The sequence below is a fragment of the Bubalus bubalis genome, chromosome 22 (genome assembly GCF_019923935.1).
Source record: "Bubalus bubalis isolate 160015118507 breed Murrah chromosome 22, NDDB_SH_1, whole genome shotgun sequence".
Classification (NCBI taxonomy): Eukaryota; Metazoa; Chordata; class Mammalia; order Artiodactyla; family Bovidae; genus Bubalus; species Bubalus bubalis.
Window position 1 is genome coordinate 3,823,983 of NC_059178.1, and position 20,213 is coordinate 3,844,195.

General features: G+C 47.0%; 1 protein-coding gene across 1 annotated transcript in view; it reads left to right on the forward strand.

Moving 5' to 3' along the window:
• The window catches only part of CCBE1 (collagen and calcium binding EGF domains 1), a 235,970-nt gene that overhangs the window by 194,103 nt on the left and 21,654 nt on the right, over positions 1–20,213 (forward strand). Inside the window, exons 3-5 of the mRNA XM_006073391.4 lie at positions 2,151–2,203; positions 13,047–13,181; positions 15,463–15,615. Of these exons, the coding sequence (XP_006073453.2) occupies positions 2,151–2,203; positions 13,047–13,181; positions 15,463–15,615 (341 nt within the window). The remainder of the gene's footprint in view (positions 1–2,150; positions 2,204–13,046; positions 13,182–15,462; positions 15,616–20,213) is intronic.

Here is a 20,213-nt window from a genome sequence, read left to right on the forward strand (position 1 = left end):
TTCTAAAGAGACGCAGGGCCTTGTCTAACCTGGTTGAAGGTTGTGACCATTTGATGAAAATGAGAACTTGCTTTGGAATCTAAGTAATGCCTAATTTTCCAAATCAGTGGTTGGCGCCCCTGGTTCATACATTACAGATGACATGTCAGCCCAGGTGCCATGATAAGTTGCAGGTGATATCCAACTCCTAGCTGGTGAAGTGTCTGTAATGTTTTCCCTTTCTGTTCCACCTGGAAGGCATGCTATGCTATGCTAAGTCACTTCAGTCGTGTCCGACTCTGTGTGACCCCATAGACGGCAGCCCACCAGGCTCCCCCGTCCCTGGGATTCTCCAGGCAAGAACACTGGAGTGGGTTGCCATTTCCTTCTCCAATGCATGAAAGTGAAAAGTGAAAGTGAAGTTGCTCAGTCGTGTCCAATTCTTAGCGACCCCACAGACTGCAGCCCACCAGGCTCCTCCTTCCATGGGATTTTCCAGGCAAGAGTACTGGAGTGGGGTGCCATTGCCTTCTCCACTGGAAGGCATATCCAGATGCAAATGAGGGAGAATGACATTGCGATAAGAATAACCTTGAATCTGATTTATGGCTACAAAGAGTTTTTTCATGGTAGTTTAACCATTATAGTCAACTCAAAATATCTTGGTGCATTCTTGAGATTGGCGGACTCATAGGACTCTCAATGATTCTTGGACTCTGATTTAACATACGTTGAGTTGGAAGTGGTAAAGGGGAGCATACTTAGAAAGCAGCTGGGAGAGAAGGGAAGGGAAAAGATGGAGGCTGGAGACATGGAGAGCTGACATTTCCTACTTTTTCAATCATTGCAAGTATATTTTCCTTTATGTCATTGATCATAGTTGCATGTTTGTGTCTAATAATTCCACCCTCTGGGTTGTCTTAAAACTGGCACCATTGATTGTCTTTTTCCTTGAGAATGGGTCACATTTATACATGTTATGTTATTGAGACCCTGCATCCTGATATGCTAATCCAAAGAGTATTGATATTTTTCTTTTAGCAGACAGTTAACTAGAAAAAGTGAACACTATTTGGCCTGTAGAAGCGGCAGCTCAAATATTCCTTCAGCCCCTTCTGTCTTCAGCTGAGATGTTTTGGGTCTGTTTCTCACGCACATGGACAGAGGAGTTACCAGAGACTTGGATAGAGTTCATACACAAAATTCAGGGCTCTCCTTTCCAGGATCCCTTCTCAAATTCTCATGACTCTGGATGCCAAGTCTTTGTCCTCTGTTTGATCAGGCCAAAAAAATACTGCAAGTTTTGTGGGTTTTTTCTCCGACTTTTAGCTTCCACATGGCATCTGTGATCTTCATACAGGATAAAGCCCTGAAAAGCAGGGAAATTACCCTCTGTCAGTTCCTTGTTGGAAATTTCAACTCACCTCCTAAATCTGTCTGCTTTTATTTACTCTCCAGAATCATCAGGTAGTTGTTGGCTTCTGATTGCTCCATCGTTTTCAGTTGTTTTCTGCAGAGGAGGTTGGTCTGTTAGGAGCTCACAGTTCCATACTGGAGATGTGATCTCACCACTGGAGATTGCGTTTTGAACTGACAGCACCACTTCTAGGGCAGAGATGTACGTCTCCGATGTTTATATCAGTAAATGCCTGTTAGCTGTTCTTAAAATTCAGATAATTGGGGATTCTTTGGATACCTTATGTGGTCCAGGTCTTTAAAAAAGGGAGGGTGGCACTCAAATTACAGAATGCTTGGGCTGCAGTCCCAGGCTTGATAGTAACTAGCTGCCTAACTATAATAATTGCCAATCATTGTGTTATGATTATTCTACTATTATAACCAGCTAATTATTAGCAAGTCATGTGAATCCCTGTCCTGTAGGATGATGTCCTATAACACACTAATCATCTAATATACATTTCTTGAAGTCTCAGAGTTAATTCACTTCATAGGATGCAAAAGATTAATGCCATATATTAGGTAGGGAAGAGGTGTGGTCATATGGTACTGATAAAATTTTTTCTTTTTATCTCAGATTCCGTCTACTCTGATTTTCCTTTATACCTCAGTCCATCTTAGGCACAAGTTATTTCATTCAAAACCACTAACTGAAAAGAATGTTTTTAATCTAACAGATCACATTTAAAAATGTGTTTTTGTTTCTCTCTTAGGAAGAAGTGCTGCAAGGGGTATAAGTTTGTCCTTGGACAATGCATCCCAGAAGGTATGTGATAAAAGTCATTACATCTTCTCACCTGGTTTATGACTAATCACCAGAGGTCTATAAAGTTCAAATGTACTACACATGATGTATGTGTTATCTGTGCATGCATGTGTAATTTCTCTCTGTTTTTTGGCTTTAAATTCTTCTAATGCCAATTTGATTGTACATGGCAGGCTCTAGCTAAAGCATTACCCAGAATATACACACATACTGAGTAATCCTTATATTTCAGGTTTTGTGTTGTAGAGACTAATTCCCTACAGGGCATTTTATGCACAGTTAGAACACACCCATTCTTCCCAACCTCTCTACCTGCTTTCCATCAGCTAAACTTGAAGCCCCTTCACATAATCATCAGCAAACCCTGCTCAGCCCAGCACTGGAGAGACACAGTGATGTCAGATGGGCCCCAAGCCCTTAAGATGCACACCCTCATGCTGGGTTGTGGATGGCATGGAAACAGAGATGCCTGGAGTTTAGTCATGCTTCCACATTGCCATACCCATCTGGGCAGCTGTAACAAAAATACCTCAGACTGTGCAGAGACCGGGAAGTCCAAGACAAGGCACTGCAAAAGCCCAGTGTCTGGTGAACCCCCTAGTTCATACACAGCCATCTTCTTGGTGTGTCTTCACATGGTGGAAGGGCCAAGGGAATGCTCTCGAGTCTTTCTTCTAAGGGCACTAATCCCACTTATGAGGGCATCACCCTTCTGATATAATAATCTCCCAAAGGCCTGTACCTCCTAATATACCTTGACATCATGGAATTAGGATTTCAACATGAATTTCAAGAGGACACAAACATTCAGTCCATAATACACAGCTTGCTAGCCCTGACCTTGGGCATATGACTTTCTAAAACTTAAGTTTTTGCAGAAAATGCTAATTCTTGACTTGTGGTGGTTTTAAGAGTATTACCACATGTAAACTATTTGGAACAGAGGCTGACTCAGTGCTTGATAAATTGTGGTTGCTGCTATCACTGATAACTGCAATATGCATAATAGAGACATATATATTGTGGGGGGGGGGGCACATAGCCCCAAAGACCAGGACGGTCACAGGTGGTCTCAAGAAGGAGAGGAGATTGGAGTTAGGTCATGAGGAAGGCAGGACTTGGACAAGTAGGAGAAAGAATTGCAAAGGATTCCAGGCAGAATGCTGACATGGAAAACACTAAGAACTGTGGGGAGAGCCTGTGATTAGTTTGCCGGCACTGGGCTGGGCTGGGGACAGGTGACTGGGTGATGTGAAATGGTTTGCTTCATTGTTGGCCAAGAATCCAGGTCGCTTTAGTGAAATGGTTTGCTTCATTGTTGGCCAAGAATCCAGGTCGCTTTAGAGGACTTGGAGCCCAGCCAAGCTAATTACATTGCATTATCTCATAGGGAGCAATTTCTTTATCAGTTAGAGTTAAATGAATCCTTCTTGTTTATTGCCCTGTTTTGCAGAAGAGTTCATTAAACCATAGCTGCTGACTCTGAGAAAGCTGCTTTGGAAAGGTTTGTTAGGAAATTTCCTCATGTATTTTGGTTTATGTAGGTCTCTCCAAGACAGAAATTCTCACTGCCAGCTAATTTTGTCAGAGCTTGGTGGGGGGAAAAAACCACAAAAGTCAAAATAATTGGGTTCTTTTATAAGCAGCTTCTCTCTGTCACCAGCTGAGTCCTTTATATTTCAATTTGGTAGATATGGAAAGAAAATTAAGTCTTGGCCTATCAGTTTGAGATCTCAGTTAGGGACCTTGCCCAACCTGATGAAAAATACATTACATGGATACCACACGCTTCGAGTTTCTTTAAAGAATAGGTGTCCTGGTTTCTAACATCTAAGCCTAAAACCAGTCTCCCTCACTCTACAGTAAGACATTATCAGCACCCAGGATTAATTTAATTTAGAACTGAGTATTTCCAGGAAAAGTGGTCCAAGTGCTGAAAGTTGCTTTGCCACAAGTAGCTCTCTGTTCCATCGCTTTTCACTGGAACATTTTTTAAAGTTGATTTGTTTTCCTCTGTGGGAATAAGTCAGTGTGTGTTTGTTTGTGTTTATCACTAAAGAAATCTTTAATCATAAAGGTTTCTGTTTCCAAAGAATGCGAAGTGTAGGATTTCAGAAGAGATGGTGTATTAGTCACGATTCTCCAAAGAAACAGATTTATTTTAAGGAATTGGCTCATGAGATTATAGACGCATGCAAGTCCAAAATCTGCAGACTAGACCAGCAGGCTGGAGGTCTAGGGAAGAGTTACAGTTTGAGTCTGAAGGCCATCTGCTGGCAGAAGTCCCTTTCTATCAATGGAGGGCCATCTTTTTTTTAATTTAGGCCTTCAATTGATTGGATGAGACCCACCCACAGTAGGGGCAATCTGCTTTACTCAACATCTACTAATTTAAATGTTAATCTCATTTAAAAAAAAAAAAAACTCCACAGAAACTTATAGAAAAATGACCAGATATTTGGGCACAGTTGCCTAGCCAAATTAACACTTAAAATTAGGCATCACAGATAGTAAAAGCAGACTAGAATTTCTAAACAAATATTCTAGGGAGGAGAAGCTGCAACTTTAAAAGTGTCATTGCCTCATATTTGTTTAAGTTTCAGCAGCTTGGGTCTGTGGGCTAAATGTGGCCCACCACTTGTGTTTGTAAATAAAGCTTTATTGAAACACAGACATACCCATGTACTTAAATATTGTCTATGGCTACCTTTGCCCTACAACAGCAGAGTTGAGTAGTTGCAACAAAGGCCTGCCTGCAAAACCAAAAGTATTATCTGGCCCCTTTACAGAAAAAGTTTGCCAACCCCTGCTGTAAGTGTTTTCTACATCGGCCAGATGATAGGCTAATCAAACTTGTTCTGGTTCAACAATTACTAATTGAGCACAAACTGTAGGAAGAAAATAGTGCTGGTTACTCCAGGGAAAACAGTCCCTGTCAGATATCCAGACAGTCAATCATAATAGTAGTAAAAGAAGCTAAAGAACAGGTAAAGCTTTTACTTATTGCATCGCCCAATTTAATCTTCCTTAAAGCAGCATGAAGCTGGTCTTACCGTTATCCCTGTTTTGCAGGTAAGGAAGTTGAGGCTTAAAGACCTCAGGATCACAGAGAGGGTGGCAGGTGGGGAGGGTTGGCTCCAGACCTTGTGCTTCTCCTCACCCTGCAGCGTGCCTCCTAAAATAGAGCTCGGCACACAGCGGGCCCCCAGCAGATATGGCAGAGCAGATCCAGTCTTGTGTGATTGGTTATACAGACACTAGACTCTGTGGAGGACTTCAAGAAGTCTTCTTAAAGAAGTGACATTTGAACTCGAAAGGATAGGCACAGTAATGAAATGCTGAGAGTAAGAGCAGAGGGTTGATTGGACATTATAGAGGCTGAAAACAACACACAAAAGTGTCAGGGTAAGAAGATGAAAGTGAAAGAGGAGAGTGAAAAAGTGGTGTGATAACTCAACATTCAGAAAACTAAGATCATGGCATCCGGTCCCATCAGTTCATGGCAAATAGATGGGGAAACAATGGAAACAGTGACAGACTTTATTTTGGGGGGCTCCAAAATCACTGCAGATGGTGACTGCAGCCATGGAATTAAAAGATGCTTACTCCTTGAGAGGAAAGTTATGACCAACCTAGATATCATATTAAAAAGCAGAGACATTACTTTGCCAACAAAGGTCCATCTAGTCAAGGCCATGGTTTTTCCAGTGGTCATGTACAGATGTGAGAGTTGGACTATAAAGAAAGCTGAGCACCAAAGAATTGATGTTTTGAACTGTGGTGTTGGAGAAGACTCTTCAGAGTCCCATGGACTGCAAGGAGATCCAACTAGTCAATCCTAAAGGAAATCAGTCCTAAATATTCATTGGAAGGACTGATGCCAAAGCCAAAGCTCCAGTACTTTGGCCACCTGATGGGAAGAACTGACTCACTGGAAAAGACCCTGATGCTGGGAAAGATTGAGGGCAGGAGAAGAAGGGGACAACAGAGGATGAGATGGTTGGATGGCATCACTGACTCAATGGACATGAGTTTGAGCAAACTCTGGGACTTGGTGATGGACAGGGAAGCTGGGCATGCTGCAGTCCATGGGGTCACGAAGAGTTGGACACAACTGAGCGACTGAACTGAAGAAGCCATGGGTGTGATAAGGGACGATGAGGAAGAGAATATATTCCTTATTGAAGCATAAGGAATTCATAAATGAGTCTTAAGGTTGAAAGTGTTGGTCTTGGGGATAGAATACGAGACTTCAAATGCAAGAGTGAGCCATTTATATGTCATGTTAGTGAGCACAGTATACAGGCTTTTGAGCAAGGTGCTGACACACACAGAGCTATGCTTTCAGAATAGCACAGGCCTGGTGCTGTTACATAGAATGGATTTAAGGGGGAAGAGTCTTGAGGATTTACAAGGGAGGTTCTGAAGATTGGAAAAGGGTAACAAGAGAAACAGAACCAGTGAAAATAGAGAAATTGTAGCAATAAAGCTACATGGCAGAAAGCTGGTAGTCGCTGGAAAACCAGCATTAAAAGGGAAAGTTGAATAAATTCACTAATCTTGCCACCTCCAGAAATCCTGCAAAATAGGTCAGGGGAAAGGTGTATTGTGGAGACCAGGGGGTTCACAAAAGACACATAAACCCAGAAATACAAAGGAAGAGGAGAGAACAGCAACACAGTTTTGGAACCTGGAGAGCAGAGAGGCTGTAGCGCAGGCCAAGCTGAATCCTTAACCAGCATCCAGGAAAACCAAGGAACAACCCAACTGACACGGAAACAAATAGCAGTCAGAGAAGCTAAAAGTTTCCTGAAACAGAGGTCCCAGAAAGTGGAAAGTGATGTCAGAGCAGGAGAATTGACTGAAAATCTGTTTAAGAAGAACTCAGACTCCCAGAACTTGTCTTCCATTCCACTGAGATGAAATATTGCCCCTTCCAAGACCAGCAAAAGACCAGAGATGCTGATAATTTTGAGAGGGTACCCAGAAGGTCCTGGGACTGTGGGGTGCCAGTCAGAGATGGAGGCAGGGCTCTGATGCTGAAAATGGAAGGGTTTATTTAGTAAAGGATTGCTTACACGTTAAATGTTGAAACCCTCAGCCGTCTTCTCCCCATGAGTTCCAAGATCAGGATTTACTTATCAGGTAAGGACTTGGAAATGTCTCTCTGGACATTCTGAAAAATGCAGGGGAAAGTCCTAAAGAAACTAACATTGAAATGTACCAGCCAAATCATTTAAATGAAGCCCAATGTTTATAAAGTCTGCTGCATGCACAAAGCTTCTGCTTAGCCAATTTTGTAGTCTTCTATTTAGCTAGTTTTGTAGCTTCACTTCCATTTAGCTATAACTTTTTTTTTTTCAGTTATTCTATTTAACCATGAATCAGTTACAGCAGATGTCCAAACAGGATCACCACTCATTAGAGGAAAATCTACAATAAGAAACATACAGTGGCGGGGGTTGAGGGGAGTCTTAGAGAAAACACCATGCAGAAAGAAGAAAACTTCAAAGTAACTACAGTTTATATGTCATTGAGATACAAAAATGGTATAGCATCCGTGGGACTAGAACATGGTGTTATTAAAAAGGAACATTGAAAGAAGAAATAGAGAATTCTCAGAGATTAAAAACCTGATAAAACGAGAATGGGTGAGGGGTTGGGAGATGAGATAGAGCCTGAAGAAAAAACAGATCGAGGGAATACAAAATAGTAAAAGAAAAACTGTAAGAATATTAGAGGACCAGTTCAGGGCATCCAACATCCAAATGAGTTCCACATAGAACAGAGGAAGAAGGGAGAAATCATTAGAGAGTAAATCAAGAAAATTCTCTAGAACTGAAGGACAGGAATTTCTAGATTTAAAAACAACTGCCAAAAATTGAAGCCGTCCCACATAAAGACATCATTGTGAGATATGAGCACCCCGGAGCAAAAAGAAAATACTAACTAAAGAAGAAAAAAATGAGATTCACTCAAAAGATCAAGAATTAGAATCTCACAGGATATAACAGCCTGTCTGAAAGCTAGATGACAAGGGAGCATTTCCTTCAAAATTCTGAGGTAGTTTTCCAAGCCTAGAATCGTTTACAGACTAGCTATAAGGGTTGAAAAAAGGCATTTTTAGGCACACATGATTTCAAAACATCATGAAAAACACTGGGCTGGAGGAAGCATAAGCTGGAATCAAGATTGCCAGGAGAAATCTCAATAATCTCAGATATGCAGATGACACCACCCTTATGGCAGAAAGGGAAGAAGAACTAAAGAGCCTCTTGATGAAAGTCAAAGAGGAGAGTGAAAAAGTTGGCTTAAAGGTCAACATTCAGAAAACAAAGATCATGGCATCCGGTCCCATCACTTCATGGCAAATAGATGGGGAAACAGTGGCTGACTTTATTTTTGTGGGCTCCAAAATCACTGCAGATGGTGACTGCAGCCATGAAATTAAAAGATGCTTACTCCTTGGAAGGAAAGTTATGACCAACCTAGACAGCATATTAAAAAGCAGAGACATTACTTTGCCAACAAAGGTCCATCTAGTCAAGGCTATGGTTTTTCCAGTGGTCATGTATGCATGTGAGAGTTGGACTATAAACAAAGCTGAGCACCGAAGAATTGATGCTTTTGAACTGTGGTGTTGGAGAAGACTCTTTAGAGTTCCTTGGACTACAAGGAGATCCAACCAGTCCATCGTAAAAGAAATCAGTCCTGAATATTCATTGGAAGGACTGATGCTGAAGTGGAAGCTCCTTTAGCCACCTGTTGGGAAGAGCTGACTCACTGAAAAGACCCTGATGCTAGGAGGGATTGGGGGCAGGAGGAGAAGGGGATGACAGAGGATGAGATGGTTGGATGGCATCACCAACTCGATGGACATGGGTTTGGGTGGACTCCGGGAGTTGGTGATGGACAGGGAGGCCTGGCGTGCTGCGGTTCATGGGGTCGCAAAGAGTCAGACATGACTAAGTGACTGAACTGAACTGAACTGAACTGATTTCAAAACTTAAGACCCTCCTCAGTCTGTCTCCCTCACACCCAGCTCACTCCCCAGCCCTGTTCTCAATACTTAATAATGTATACACATATTTTAGATTCTTTTCCATTATAGATTATTACAAGATTCTGCATATAGCTCCCTTTGCTACACAATGCCTCCTGCGTGTTTACTTTGTATGTGGTCGTGGGTGCTGTTAACCCCACACTCCTGATTTACCCCTCCTCCTCTTTCCCCTTTGATAACCACAAGTTTGTGTTCTATGCCTGGAAGTATGTTTCCATTTTGTAAATTTGTCTTAATTTTTAGATTCCACACATAAGTGATATGTCTTTTTCTGTCTGACTTCACTTAGTATGATGTTCTCTGGGTCCATCCATGTTCCTGCAAATGGAATTATTCCGTTCACTTTTGTGGCTAATATTCCATTGCATGTACGTACCACATCTTCTTTCCCCATCCCTCTGTTGATGGACGTTTAGGGTGCTTCCGTGTCCTGGCTGTTGTAAATAGTGCTGTGAGCATTGAGGTGCACGTTGTTGTTCAGTCGCGTGTCCGACTGTGACCCCATGGACTGCAGGCTTCCCTGTCCTGCACCATCTCCAAGAGTTAGCTCAAACTCATGTCCACTGAGTCAGTGATGCCATCCAACCATCCCATCCTCTGTCGTCCCCTTCTCCTCCTGCCTTCAGTCTTTCCCAGCATCAGGGTGTTTTCAGTGAGTCAGCTCTTCGCATCTGGTGGCCAGGGTATTGGAGTTTCAGCTTTGGCATCAGTCCTTCCAATGAATATTCAGAGCTGATTTCCTTAAGGATGGACTGGTTGGATCTCCTTGAAGTCCAAGGGATTCTCAAGAGTCTTCTCCAACACCACAGTTCAAAAGCATCAATTCTTCGGTGCTCAGCTTTCTTTTTAGTCCAACTCTCACATGCATACATGACCACTGGAAAAACCATAGCCTTGACTAGACGGACCTTTGTTAGCAAAGTAATGTCTCTGCTTTTTAATACACATGTAGTACTAGATAACTATTTTAATATCAGGAAAAACAAAAGGGCCTTCCAGAAAAGATAGGGAATTAGAGTATTCTTCCAAACTCAGTCAAAAATAGTTTTATATTGTTATTATGTTGCCAACACTGAAGACTTATCAAACAAAAATGTCATGGAGTGGACAAGGGTAGGATGGAGGTGGTAGGAAGTGTGGAGGTGGTTGGGGAACCAGTGATAAAGCTGAACGCATCTCATCCAAGGCTAGAAATGCACAGAGAGTACTTAGCACACAGAGGAGGAGGAGGCACTCAGAGACACAGAGGGAAATCGTGAAAGAATCAGCCAGGCGAGGCGGAAGTGGCGCCTCAGCGGAGCTGGAATGCGGGAAGAGATCAGGGCTGCTGTTTTTCAAAATCGGTTTTATTTGAGCATAAGAGTCAATGCGGGATCCCTGACTTCCGTCTGCTCCACCGGCTGCTTGACTGGCTACAGCTGGGCAGCCCACCGCCAATCCTGGCTGAGCCATTGTTCTTAAGCAAAAAGAGCACAGAACATGGGCCACCTAGAGGTGATGCTTTGTTGAAGAAAACGCGTTTGATCAGGGACACACACAGGCAAAGCAACCCTGGAAGCATGTCCGTGGAGAGGAGCAATGAGCAAGGGCCGCCTTCCACGCCGTCAGGAGTTTGCCGTGATTCTGGTCTCACTGACCCCGCCTGCATCGGGGCCTGACAGCCCCCCGACTCCAGCTCCCATGTGGCCGAGCACAGCCAGGCTCCCTCCATGTCTGGGCTGGTGTGTCTGTCAGCACCTGGGGAAGATAGTGCAGTGAGTAATGAGATGCTGGGTCTAGTCTGAAATAAATGCAGTCTGAGCTCCGGACTTAGAGCCAAGTCCCTTCAGAGGCTCATTAAACGTCACTTTGTTTGTAAGGACTGAGAAAGGTGGAGACGCCTTGATTCTTGATGAAATAGAGCATCCGCCCCAGTTTGCATGGTGTTAGGGCTGGAAGGACATCCCCAGCCATTCGACCTTACCCAGCCGCCTCCCAGCATGCAGAGGCGCCACTCCCCGGCCCGCTGCCGCCTCCAGGCCACCCAGACGTCAGCCTCTTCACACTCCTCCTGGGAGCCTGCCTGACTTTCAGCACCTCCACCCCTCACATGGTGATGCCGACGCCCATCATCAGGGCTGGCTGTTCTTCAGTGTTCAGCTGGAAGGAATCCCCCTCTCTGCAGCAGCTGGTGGAAAAGAGGAAACAGGCCCCAGGTAATTCAGCAGAACCTGGCCATCTAAGGCATCTTTGTTCTCTGGATGAGTGACAGAGACCAACTTCTGCAGGAGAAAGGAACACAATGTGGTAGAGAACTGTTCGCCAATTGAAAAAAAAAAAAATGGTCAGCTACTGAATTGCACACTCAGAGGATGTGTGCAATTCAGAGGATGAATTTTGTGCTACATGAATTATATTTTAAGAAAGCTGTTCTATTAGAAAAGGAAAAGGGGAAGGCAACAAAAGAGAAATAAAACAACTCTTGACTGTAGTGGAAATTCTCAGATCAATTTTTAGCAAGAATAAACATGAAAAAAAATTTTAAATAAAATGAAACTTTAATATCTATATATTGACCTTTTTAAAGTTATATGTGTCCAGGTACCCAAAGGAAAATCTCCTTTTACCCCAGGACCTGTGTATTTAGATTTGAAGATCTTTGAGCTAGATGAATGTGAGGTTACTTTTACGTAGTAAGCACATACTACATAGATTGTTTGTGCCAATCAATAAGCTATTACAGTTTGTAATGATGCTCTTACAGAAAAAAATAATAATGGTGAGGTGATGCAGGGGGAAATCGCGAGTGATATTTTCCTTGAAGCTTTGAGATGCTGAACACTTGGTTACCCGTTGCAGCACTGCTGGAAGTGAAAGGCTGTTGTTGAATCACGCGAACACACCGGGATTCTTGGCCCCCGGAGGAGAAGAATTCAATCCGGGGCCAGAGACGAGGCTTGATCGCTCAGAGCTTTTGTGTAATCAAGTTTTATTAAAGTATAAAGGAGATAGAGAAAGCTTCTGACATAGGCATCAGAAGGGGGCAGAAAGAGTACCCCCCTGCTAGTCTTCAACTGGATGTTACATAGTCACTAGCAGTCTGTTAATGAAAGAAAGGAATGTCTTAAAATTCAGAATGGCACCAAAAGGTTTATCCTGGGCCATAAAATGATTAACTTGAATCTTAAAGAAGGGCAGAGCACCATACAAATAGTTTCATTTACATAGATTAGGGAAACAATATCTGAGTATAACATACAGGTTTGTCAAGTAGGTTCTGGGCCAAGAGGCGGAACCGACTTGGAGACCGAGTTTGGGGTAAAGGCATAGTACATTAGCATGGCTTAAGACAAACATTTCCATAAGAAAAAGGCATTGGTTATCTCTAGGCTCAAGAATAGCTAACTTCAGGGGAAACCAGGTGTCATTATGGCAACACAGTATTTTAAGAGAAACCTCTCTTTAAATTTGTATAGAGAAGGAAAAAAATATTGCTAGTTTGTTTCCTCCTGCCGCTTAAGAGAGATAAAATGTCTGACACTTGCAGGCTATTTCGTCCATTTGGAGACCCCTCTCTCCTTGGGGACCCCTAGATTTCCTATCAACCTGCCTAGGAAATGACTCTCTCAGAAGGTTCCTTGTAACCTGAAGAATTCATTGCCTCAGCACATAGCAGGCCACGTCACTGTTCACCCTGAGCTGAGAGTTTGCTGCAAAGTCTGTTCCCGGCCATGGCGGGGTGCCCCCGCCTCCGCCTAGCGAGTGACTGTGTTGGTGTGAGCTCACACTCCTCTCTTTCAGATTACGACGTGTGTGCCGAGGCTCCCTGCGAGCAGCAGTGCACAGATAACTTCGGCCGAGTGCTGTGCACGTGCTACCCAGGATACCGCTACGACCGGGAGAGGCACCGGAGGCGGGAGAGGCCGTACTGCCTGGGTGCGTGTTACTCCCCAGCTCCGAGGGCGTGCCTTTTTCTGGCGACCCTACTGGACATTCTTCGTCAGTGGGGACGCCAGGGGCCACTTTGATCCCTCCTGTTACATCTTGATACTTGTATGGATGGAGTTGGGGTGGTACTTACATCCTGGTGCTTGTTGGATGGAGTTGGGGTGGTACTTACATCCTGGTGCTTGTTGGATGGAGTTGGGGTGGTACTGTTCTATGGGTCACTGCCTCTACCATGATTATGAAAACTGAGGGATCCTTGAGGGACGGGGTACCACTCAGATCCTCACTGGCAGTGAGATGTAAGAACATGAGAAGGAGAATATTATCAAATGAAAACTAGAATAAGGTTAACAAAAAGAATATTAGTGAGCAGAAATGGGAAAATGCAGAACGAGTGAAACGAGAAGCAGCCTCTCTCAGAAGACAACTGGTAAGAGAGATTGGGGAAGAGGAGGGGTCCGTACGGCAGGCAGGCTGGAGGTGGGTCAGGGGGAACTGAAGCCTGCCCAGGCCCACTGGACAAAGCCAGCACATCCGTCCCCACCGGCTCGCTCCTGCCACCCTCTCTCACTGGCCTTCCCAGCCCTGTTCTCCTTGGGTGTCTGAGGCAGGTTCATGGTCCTTCGTCCCTGGAGCTGCTTGTATCTTAGTGTGGTCCTTCCATGGCTAAACTGTCTCAGAAACACCCAGGCTTATTGCTTTAAAAAAAAAAAAAAAAGTTTCCTAGTCTCCCCTCAGGTCCTGAGAGTAGATGCAGAAATCTACAAATGCACAGTGAAGTTTGAGTTTCAGCTCGAAGATGGACTGGGGACACAGAAGGGAGATCGGAGTAGAAAATAAAGCAGCCCCCTTCTCTGCCCCAGTGGGGGAGGGGGGCTCTGGAGAGCCTCATTTTAAGAAACGTTCCAGATGGTAGGTCTCCTGGCCTCTCCCCTGCAGCACCTGGGATGGCACCTCCCACTGACCAGGAATGGAGTGGAAACCACCCAGCGAAGAAAGGGGGACCCATGGGCTCTCCTCTGGAGGGCGAGGTACCCCCATCAGTCAGCATCTGAGGTCCCAGGTGTCGTGTCTGAGTCCAGTTGCGGTGGCCACGGTACCCGGTTCTTTTCACCTGGGGCCAGCAGCACTGGCCTGCGGCTACGAGTTCCACCTCTTTCTCTCCCCTGGCAACCTTGTCCTCCCTGCTGCGGACAGTAGAAGCAGCCTCGTCCTTGGGCTCAGGGCACGTGGACAGAGGCAGTCAGCCCTAGGAACTGCAGAGGAGGCGTCGGCTGTGACATCTCAGTCCTCAGGTGACACAGCATAAACTGCCATGTGGGGAGCACCCAGGCGACCACGTGCCCCTCGTGGGCACACAGGGTCTGCTAGAGGTGGGTCCTGGGCAGCTGGTCCATGGAGTGGCTGGGTCGCTGCCGGCATTCTGGAGCATGGGGCGGGGCCCTCTCCTCTGGACGCGTGTGCACAGTCTGGGGCTCTGTGTCCTGGCTCCGGCCCGGTGTCCACAGCCAATGAGCAGGAGATGGGGTCTGGGCCTCCCTCTCTCCTCCTGCGGGGAGACGGTGTGGTTCCACCGGTTCAGTAGGGGAGCAGGTCTGAGACCTACACGGTTCATGTGGACTCTCGCCAGCTCCTTGTTTGATGGTGTCGTGGCTCATTTCCGCCTCACAGGAGGGGTCTGTTTGGGTCATCGATGGGGCCGAACTTTTCTGGGAAAACTCTGTCCATTAGTCCCACTGTGACTATTTTCCTTTATCAGAAGCGGCTCTAACTGGGAAGGAGCCAGCGGCCTTAGGTCACCACCACGCTGTTAGGAGCCTGTGGTCAGAAACGGATCGTAAAAACCCTCTGCACACTACGGTCTTGGTAGGAAGTGATTTCTATGAAAGTGGTTTTACAAAACATGTTGCCATCCGTTATCTCATTTCCTCTTCCAAAGAGCCCTGCAGAGTGTTTAGGGCGAACTTCAATGCCGAGTGCTCCAGTGAGACCTTCAGGGTCTAGCGGTGCCTGCCCCGAGCCACGTGACCTGGTGGCGGCATAGCCCCACCCAGGAAGCCCATCAACCGTCCTTTGGTTACCATGGTGACCTTGCTGGAAGTGCTCTTGTCTGGTCGGCCCGCGTCTCTAGCTTCCCGCATTCTCCCAGGCTCTGGCGACAGAGGTCTGGCAGAGTGTCCTTTGCTGACATTAGCAGAGGAGCCAGGCCTCTTGTGTCAGAAGTGGTCTCTTTGAGACTGAGCGTTCTCTGCATTTGGTTCAAACCCAGATATCGATGAGTGCGCCACGAGCAATGAGACGCTGTGCGCGCACATCTGCGTAAACACCCTGGGGAGCTACCGCTGTGAGTGCCGGGAGGGCTATGTCCAGGAAGAAGACGGCAGGACGTGCACCAAGGAAGACAAGTACCCCAACGACACTGGTGAGTAGGGCAAGAGGAGCATCCCGCTAATGACGGACGGGTGGACGGATGGACGGAAGGATGGATGGATGGACGGACGGACAGATGGACAGACGGGTGGGTGGATAGATGGACAGATGGACGGGTGGATGGGTGGGTGGGTGGATGGGTGGGTGGGTGGATGGATGGATGGACGGATGGAGGTTTGGAGCGATGGATGGATGGAGGGATGGATGGGTGGATGGACGAATGGACAGATGGACGGACGGGTGGATGGATGGATGGACGAATGGACGGATGGACGGACGGATGGATGGATGGATGGACGGACGGGTGGATGGATGGATGGATGGATGGACGAACGGACAGATGGATGGATGGGTGGGTGGGTAGATGGATGGAGGATGTATGGATGGGTGGATAGATGGATAGATGAATGGATGGATGGATGGATAGAGGGATGGACGGATGGGTGGATGGACGGATGGACAGACGGATGGATGGGTGGGTGGGTGGGTGGATGGATGGATGGATGGACGGATGGATAGATGACGGACGGATGGATGGATGGAGGGATGGATGGATAGATGGATGGATGGGTGGGTGGATGGGCAGGCAGGCACTTGGGAACCCACAGGTTTCCTCCAGAAGCTACAGACAGGAGGTGGCATGTGTGTGAATGGCAGGTGGGATCTGGGTGAGAGAAAGGACAGAAGGTCACACCCCTGGGGACCCAGTGAACCGAGGTGCCTGTTGGCCGCAAGGCTCACGAGCTGCTCATGTACTGGGAGAAGCTGAGCACCCAGCACAGAGGGGGCGTGCTCGTGGACCGATGGGCAGGACTCAGGGACCAGCTGAGACCAAACCAGGAGGGACAGCGATGAGGCCAGACGCACCGGGTTCCCCCAAGGAAAATGAACGGGCTGAATAAAAACACGAAATGCTTCTGGGTAAGGCAGCAGTCCACCTCGGTGCTGCCGAAAGCAGAGCCTGGGGCCCCGTGCCTGTGCATGAGCCGTTACTCGGTTCACGATCAGGTGAAAAACGGAAATGGAGAGCGTGGAGAACCTTTTTCTAGTCGTTCATTTTTATTGCCTTTAGTATGCCCAGTGGAGGCCTTTTAGGCGCTGACCTTTCTTCAGAGAATTTGAGCAACTCATTTGTATTCTTTTGACTGGATTCAGCTGAGACGTCTGATGGCTTAGGGATGTGATCCACCTGAGCGTCGGTCACTGCCTTCTGTAAGTGGTGGGAGAGGCCTTTGAGGCCCATATCCAACCCCGGTAGGCCCCGAAGCTGCTGGCATCTCCCTGAGCTCAGGGCCCAGCTTTGCCCCCTCAGGAGGGGAAAGAGGCAGGAACACTCCTCTCTTTGGAGAGATCAGCTGGACCTGGGCCGTCTCCGGACGGGGAGGGGGCTCCCAGGGCAAATCATCTGATCCGAGAACTGCAGGGAGAGGAAGGGACCGGGGCTGCTGGGAGCTCAGCAGGTAGCGCTTCTCCCATGTAACCTGATATTCTAAAAAGGGTGGACACTGTGGCCATCAGCCAGGGACAGCCAACAGCTGGGGACCAGCTGCCGGGCGCAGAAAAACTACAAAGCCAACCCTGAGAGCAGCCGGGGTGAGTCATGAGCAAGCCACCGTCTATCAGGAATAATGTGAAATGTCTGCATGGAGTCAGCGCAGGGGTGGGCAATGGGGATGGTTGGACTCGATCAGAGGGCTCAGTGCGACGCTTTCTAAAGCCTGAAGCTCGGGGGGCCAGGCTGCCCAGAGGTGCGGAAAAGCAGGGGCTCACACTCTTTTGAGCATCAGGGTTGAGAAAAGAGTTTTGCCCCCACAAAGAATCTGCCTGCAATGAGGGAGACCTGGGTTCAATCCCTGGGTTTGGAAGATCCCCTGGAGAAGGGAAAGGCTACCCACTCCAGTATTCTGGCCTGGAGAATCCCATGGACTCTATAGTCCATGGTGTCGCAAAGAGTCGGACACAACTGAGCAACTTTCACCTTACTTCACTTCCAGTGAATACTCATGGTTGATTTCCTTTGGGACTTCCCTGGTGGCTCAGATGGTAAAGCGTCTGCCTGCAATGCTGGAGACCCAGGTTCGATCCCTAAGTCGGGAGGATCCCCTTGAGAAGGAAATGGCAACCCACTCTAGTATTCTTGCCTGGAGAATCCCATGGATAGAGGAGCCTGGTAGGCTACCGTCCATGGGGTCACAAAGAGTCGAACACGACTGAGCAACTTTACATACTTACTTACTTTTTTAAAATTAGCATTTGGAATTAAAATCCTTTTTGTCCCATGGTGGAGAAGGTTTGGGGGAGGAGAATCGTCCACTTACCTCTTAGGTTATGTTCTTCACTGAAAGGAAGGATCTCACTGGAAAAAGAAAAATTGAAACACGAGGTACACTTTGCCACTGGTGTTGTGTGTAGGCTGACTTGAGAGTCAGCAAGAAGAAGGCAGCTTTCTAAATTTTCGTCTTGGAATTGGATTTATAGCTGTGCTCCGAGCCAGGGAGCCCATGGGCTTGGGCTGTTGTTGTTCAGTCGCTAAGTCATGTCCTACTCTTTGCGACCCCATGGACTGCAGCACGCCAGGCCTCCATGTCCATCATCAACTCCCGGAGCCTGCTCAAACTTATGTCCATTGAGTCGGTGATGCCATCCAACCATCTCATCCTCTGTCACCCCTTCTCCTCCCGCCTTCAATCTTTGCCAGCATCAGGGTCTTTTCCAGTGAGTTGGCTCTTTGCATCCGGTGGCCAAAGTATTGGAGCTTCAGTCCTTCCAGTGAGTATTCAGGGTTGAGGGGTCCTCAACCGGGTAACCCTGTTGTGTCTTTGTCTCCCATTTCTATTCAAATGAAGTCCTGTTTACCTGGGTGTAAGGGCAGCATTGAGCAACCCAGTCTAGAGAGAACCAGCAGAGGGGGCAGCAACAACCGCTGAGTGGGGTTAGAGGCTAAGGATCTCCAAACAGCAGGACCTGAGCCATCCGTGAGCACTGCCCAGCTGGGGGTGGGGGGTGGGGTGGGGTAGCATGGTCCGACCAGAGACCCAACCTTACCTAGCAGAGACCAGAGGAGTCGGATGGAATTTCCGGAGCCTAGGGCAAGATTTTAGACTCTGAATCGACTTGTTCTTTGGCCTCGGGTGGCCTCCGCCTCTTGCACTAATTCTTAGCTTCCTCGTCCTCATCCCTCTAAAGCCACCCTGTCCAGGGATGGGTCTGAGCCAGAGGTGGTGACAGGCTGGACTGTGATGGGAGGCCCTCACCTCCAGCCTTGCTTGTGGGCAAGGTGGACTCTGAGAGGGGCTCAGCCCAAGGGCTAGGGATGGGAAGGTCTCATTGCAGCTTTGAAATTAAGTCTCTTGTGCTGAGTTGGTCCTGTGACCACACTCCTGTTTCCTTTCCTGAAAGATGAATTGCACTTTTTAAAAAATATGCAAACATACACGAAGTTTTGGTACAAGAAATCAAGAATTTAAGTGATGACCAGTCAGACTTCTAAAGCTGAGAATTCAATTAAAAAAAATCGGAGTGGTCTTAAGTATTGATTGATTTTGCACCTTCTCTACTGTTACTTTCATTTAAAGACTATTTTACCTACCATTTATTGCAGCATTTTTCCACATTGTCTTCCATAGGGCTTTGTGGTCCTGGGAGATGTCAATAAGCCTTACTTTGTTTGAAAGGTTCTGTGTTCAGATGTTCAAGGAGAATGTATTTACTGTACTTGCTTCTGCAGGATTCATGATATGAGTGTATTAAATGCCTGGAGCTTGCCATTAAAGGAGTTCCCTGTAGCTCAGACAGTAAAGAATCCGCCTGCAATGCAGGAGACCCGGGTTCAATCCCTGTGTTGGGAAAATCCCATGGAGGAGAGCATGGCAACCCACTCCAGTATTCTTGCCTGGAGAATCCCATGGACAGAGGAACCTGGTGGGCTATATCCACAGTGTCGAAAAGAGTCGGACATGACTGAGCGACTCACACACACGCGTGCCATTAAAAAAATGTTAATTTTGATTAAACCTGTACTCCCTGAAATTATTTTCTGAAGACACACTCATAAGCATCTCACAAATGGCATTGTCCTGAAAGATACAGTTTGGAAAATTCTAACGTATTAGCATCAAAGAGCTGAGCCCTGGGACCCAAAGTTGACAGGCCATCTGGTCGACTTTCAGGCAAGGATGCTGTCACCGCCGGGTGAAGCAGCCACAGTCCGAGGGTGGGCGGCGGGGAGCTGTGGGCTGCAGATCGTGGGGCCTCTCCTGGGTGAGAGCAGGCTGACACTCGTCCGTCCTGCCCTGCAGAGAGGCAGTCGTTCCTGCTCAGTGGATGGGGCCCATCCGTTTCGTCAGGAAGAGCGGGCTCGTGGTGGAACAGCCCAGCTCCCTGCACAGCTGAGCCTGGACTTTGAATTCTCTCTGTCCTCCCTCCTCCGCTTCCTCCAAGAATCACAGCTACAAAGAGCTGGACCGTTCCAGTTTTTAAAACTACCGTGGTATCCCACTGCCTGCCCCCAGCAGCCACATTCTGGAAGAATCTCTCCATATTTCATTTTCAGTGACTCGTCTCTACTGAATTCACCACATAGTCACAGAG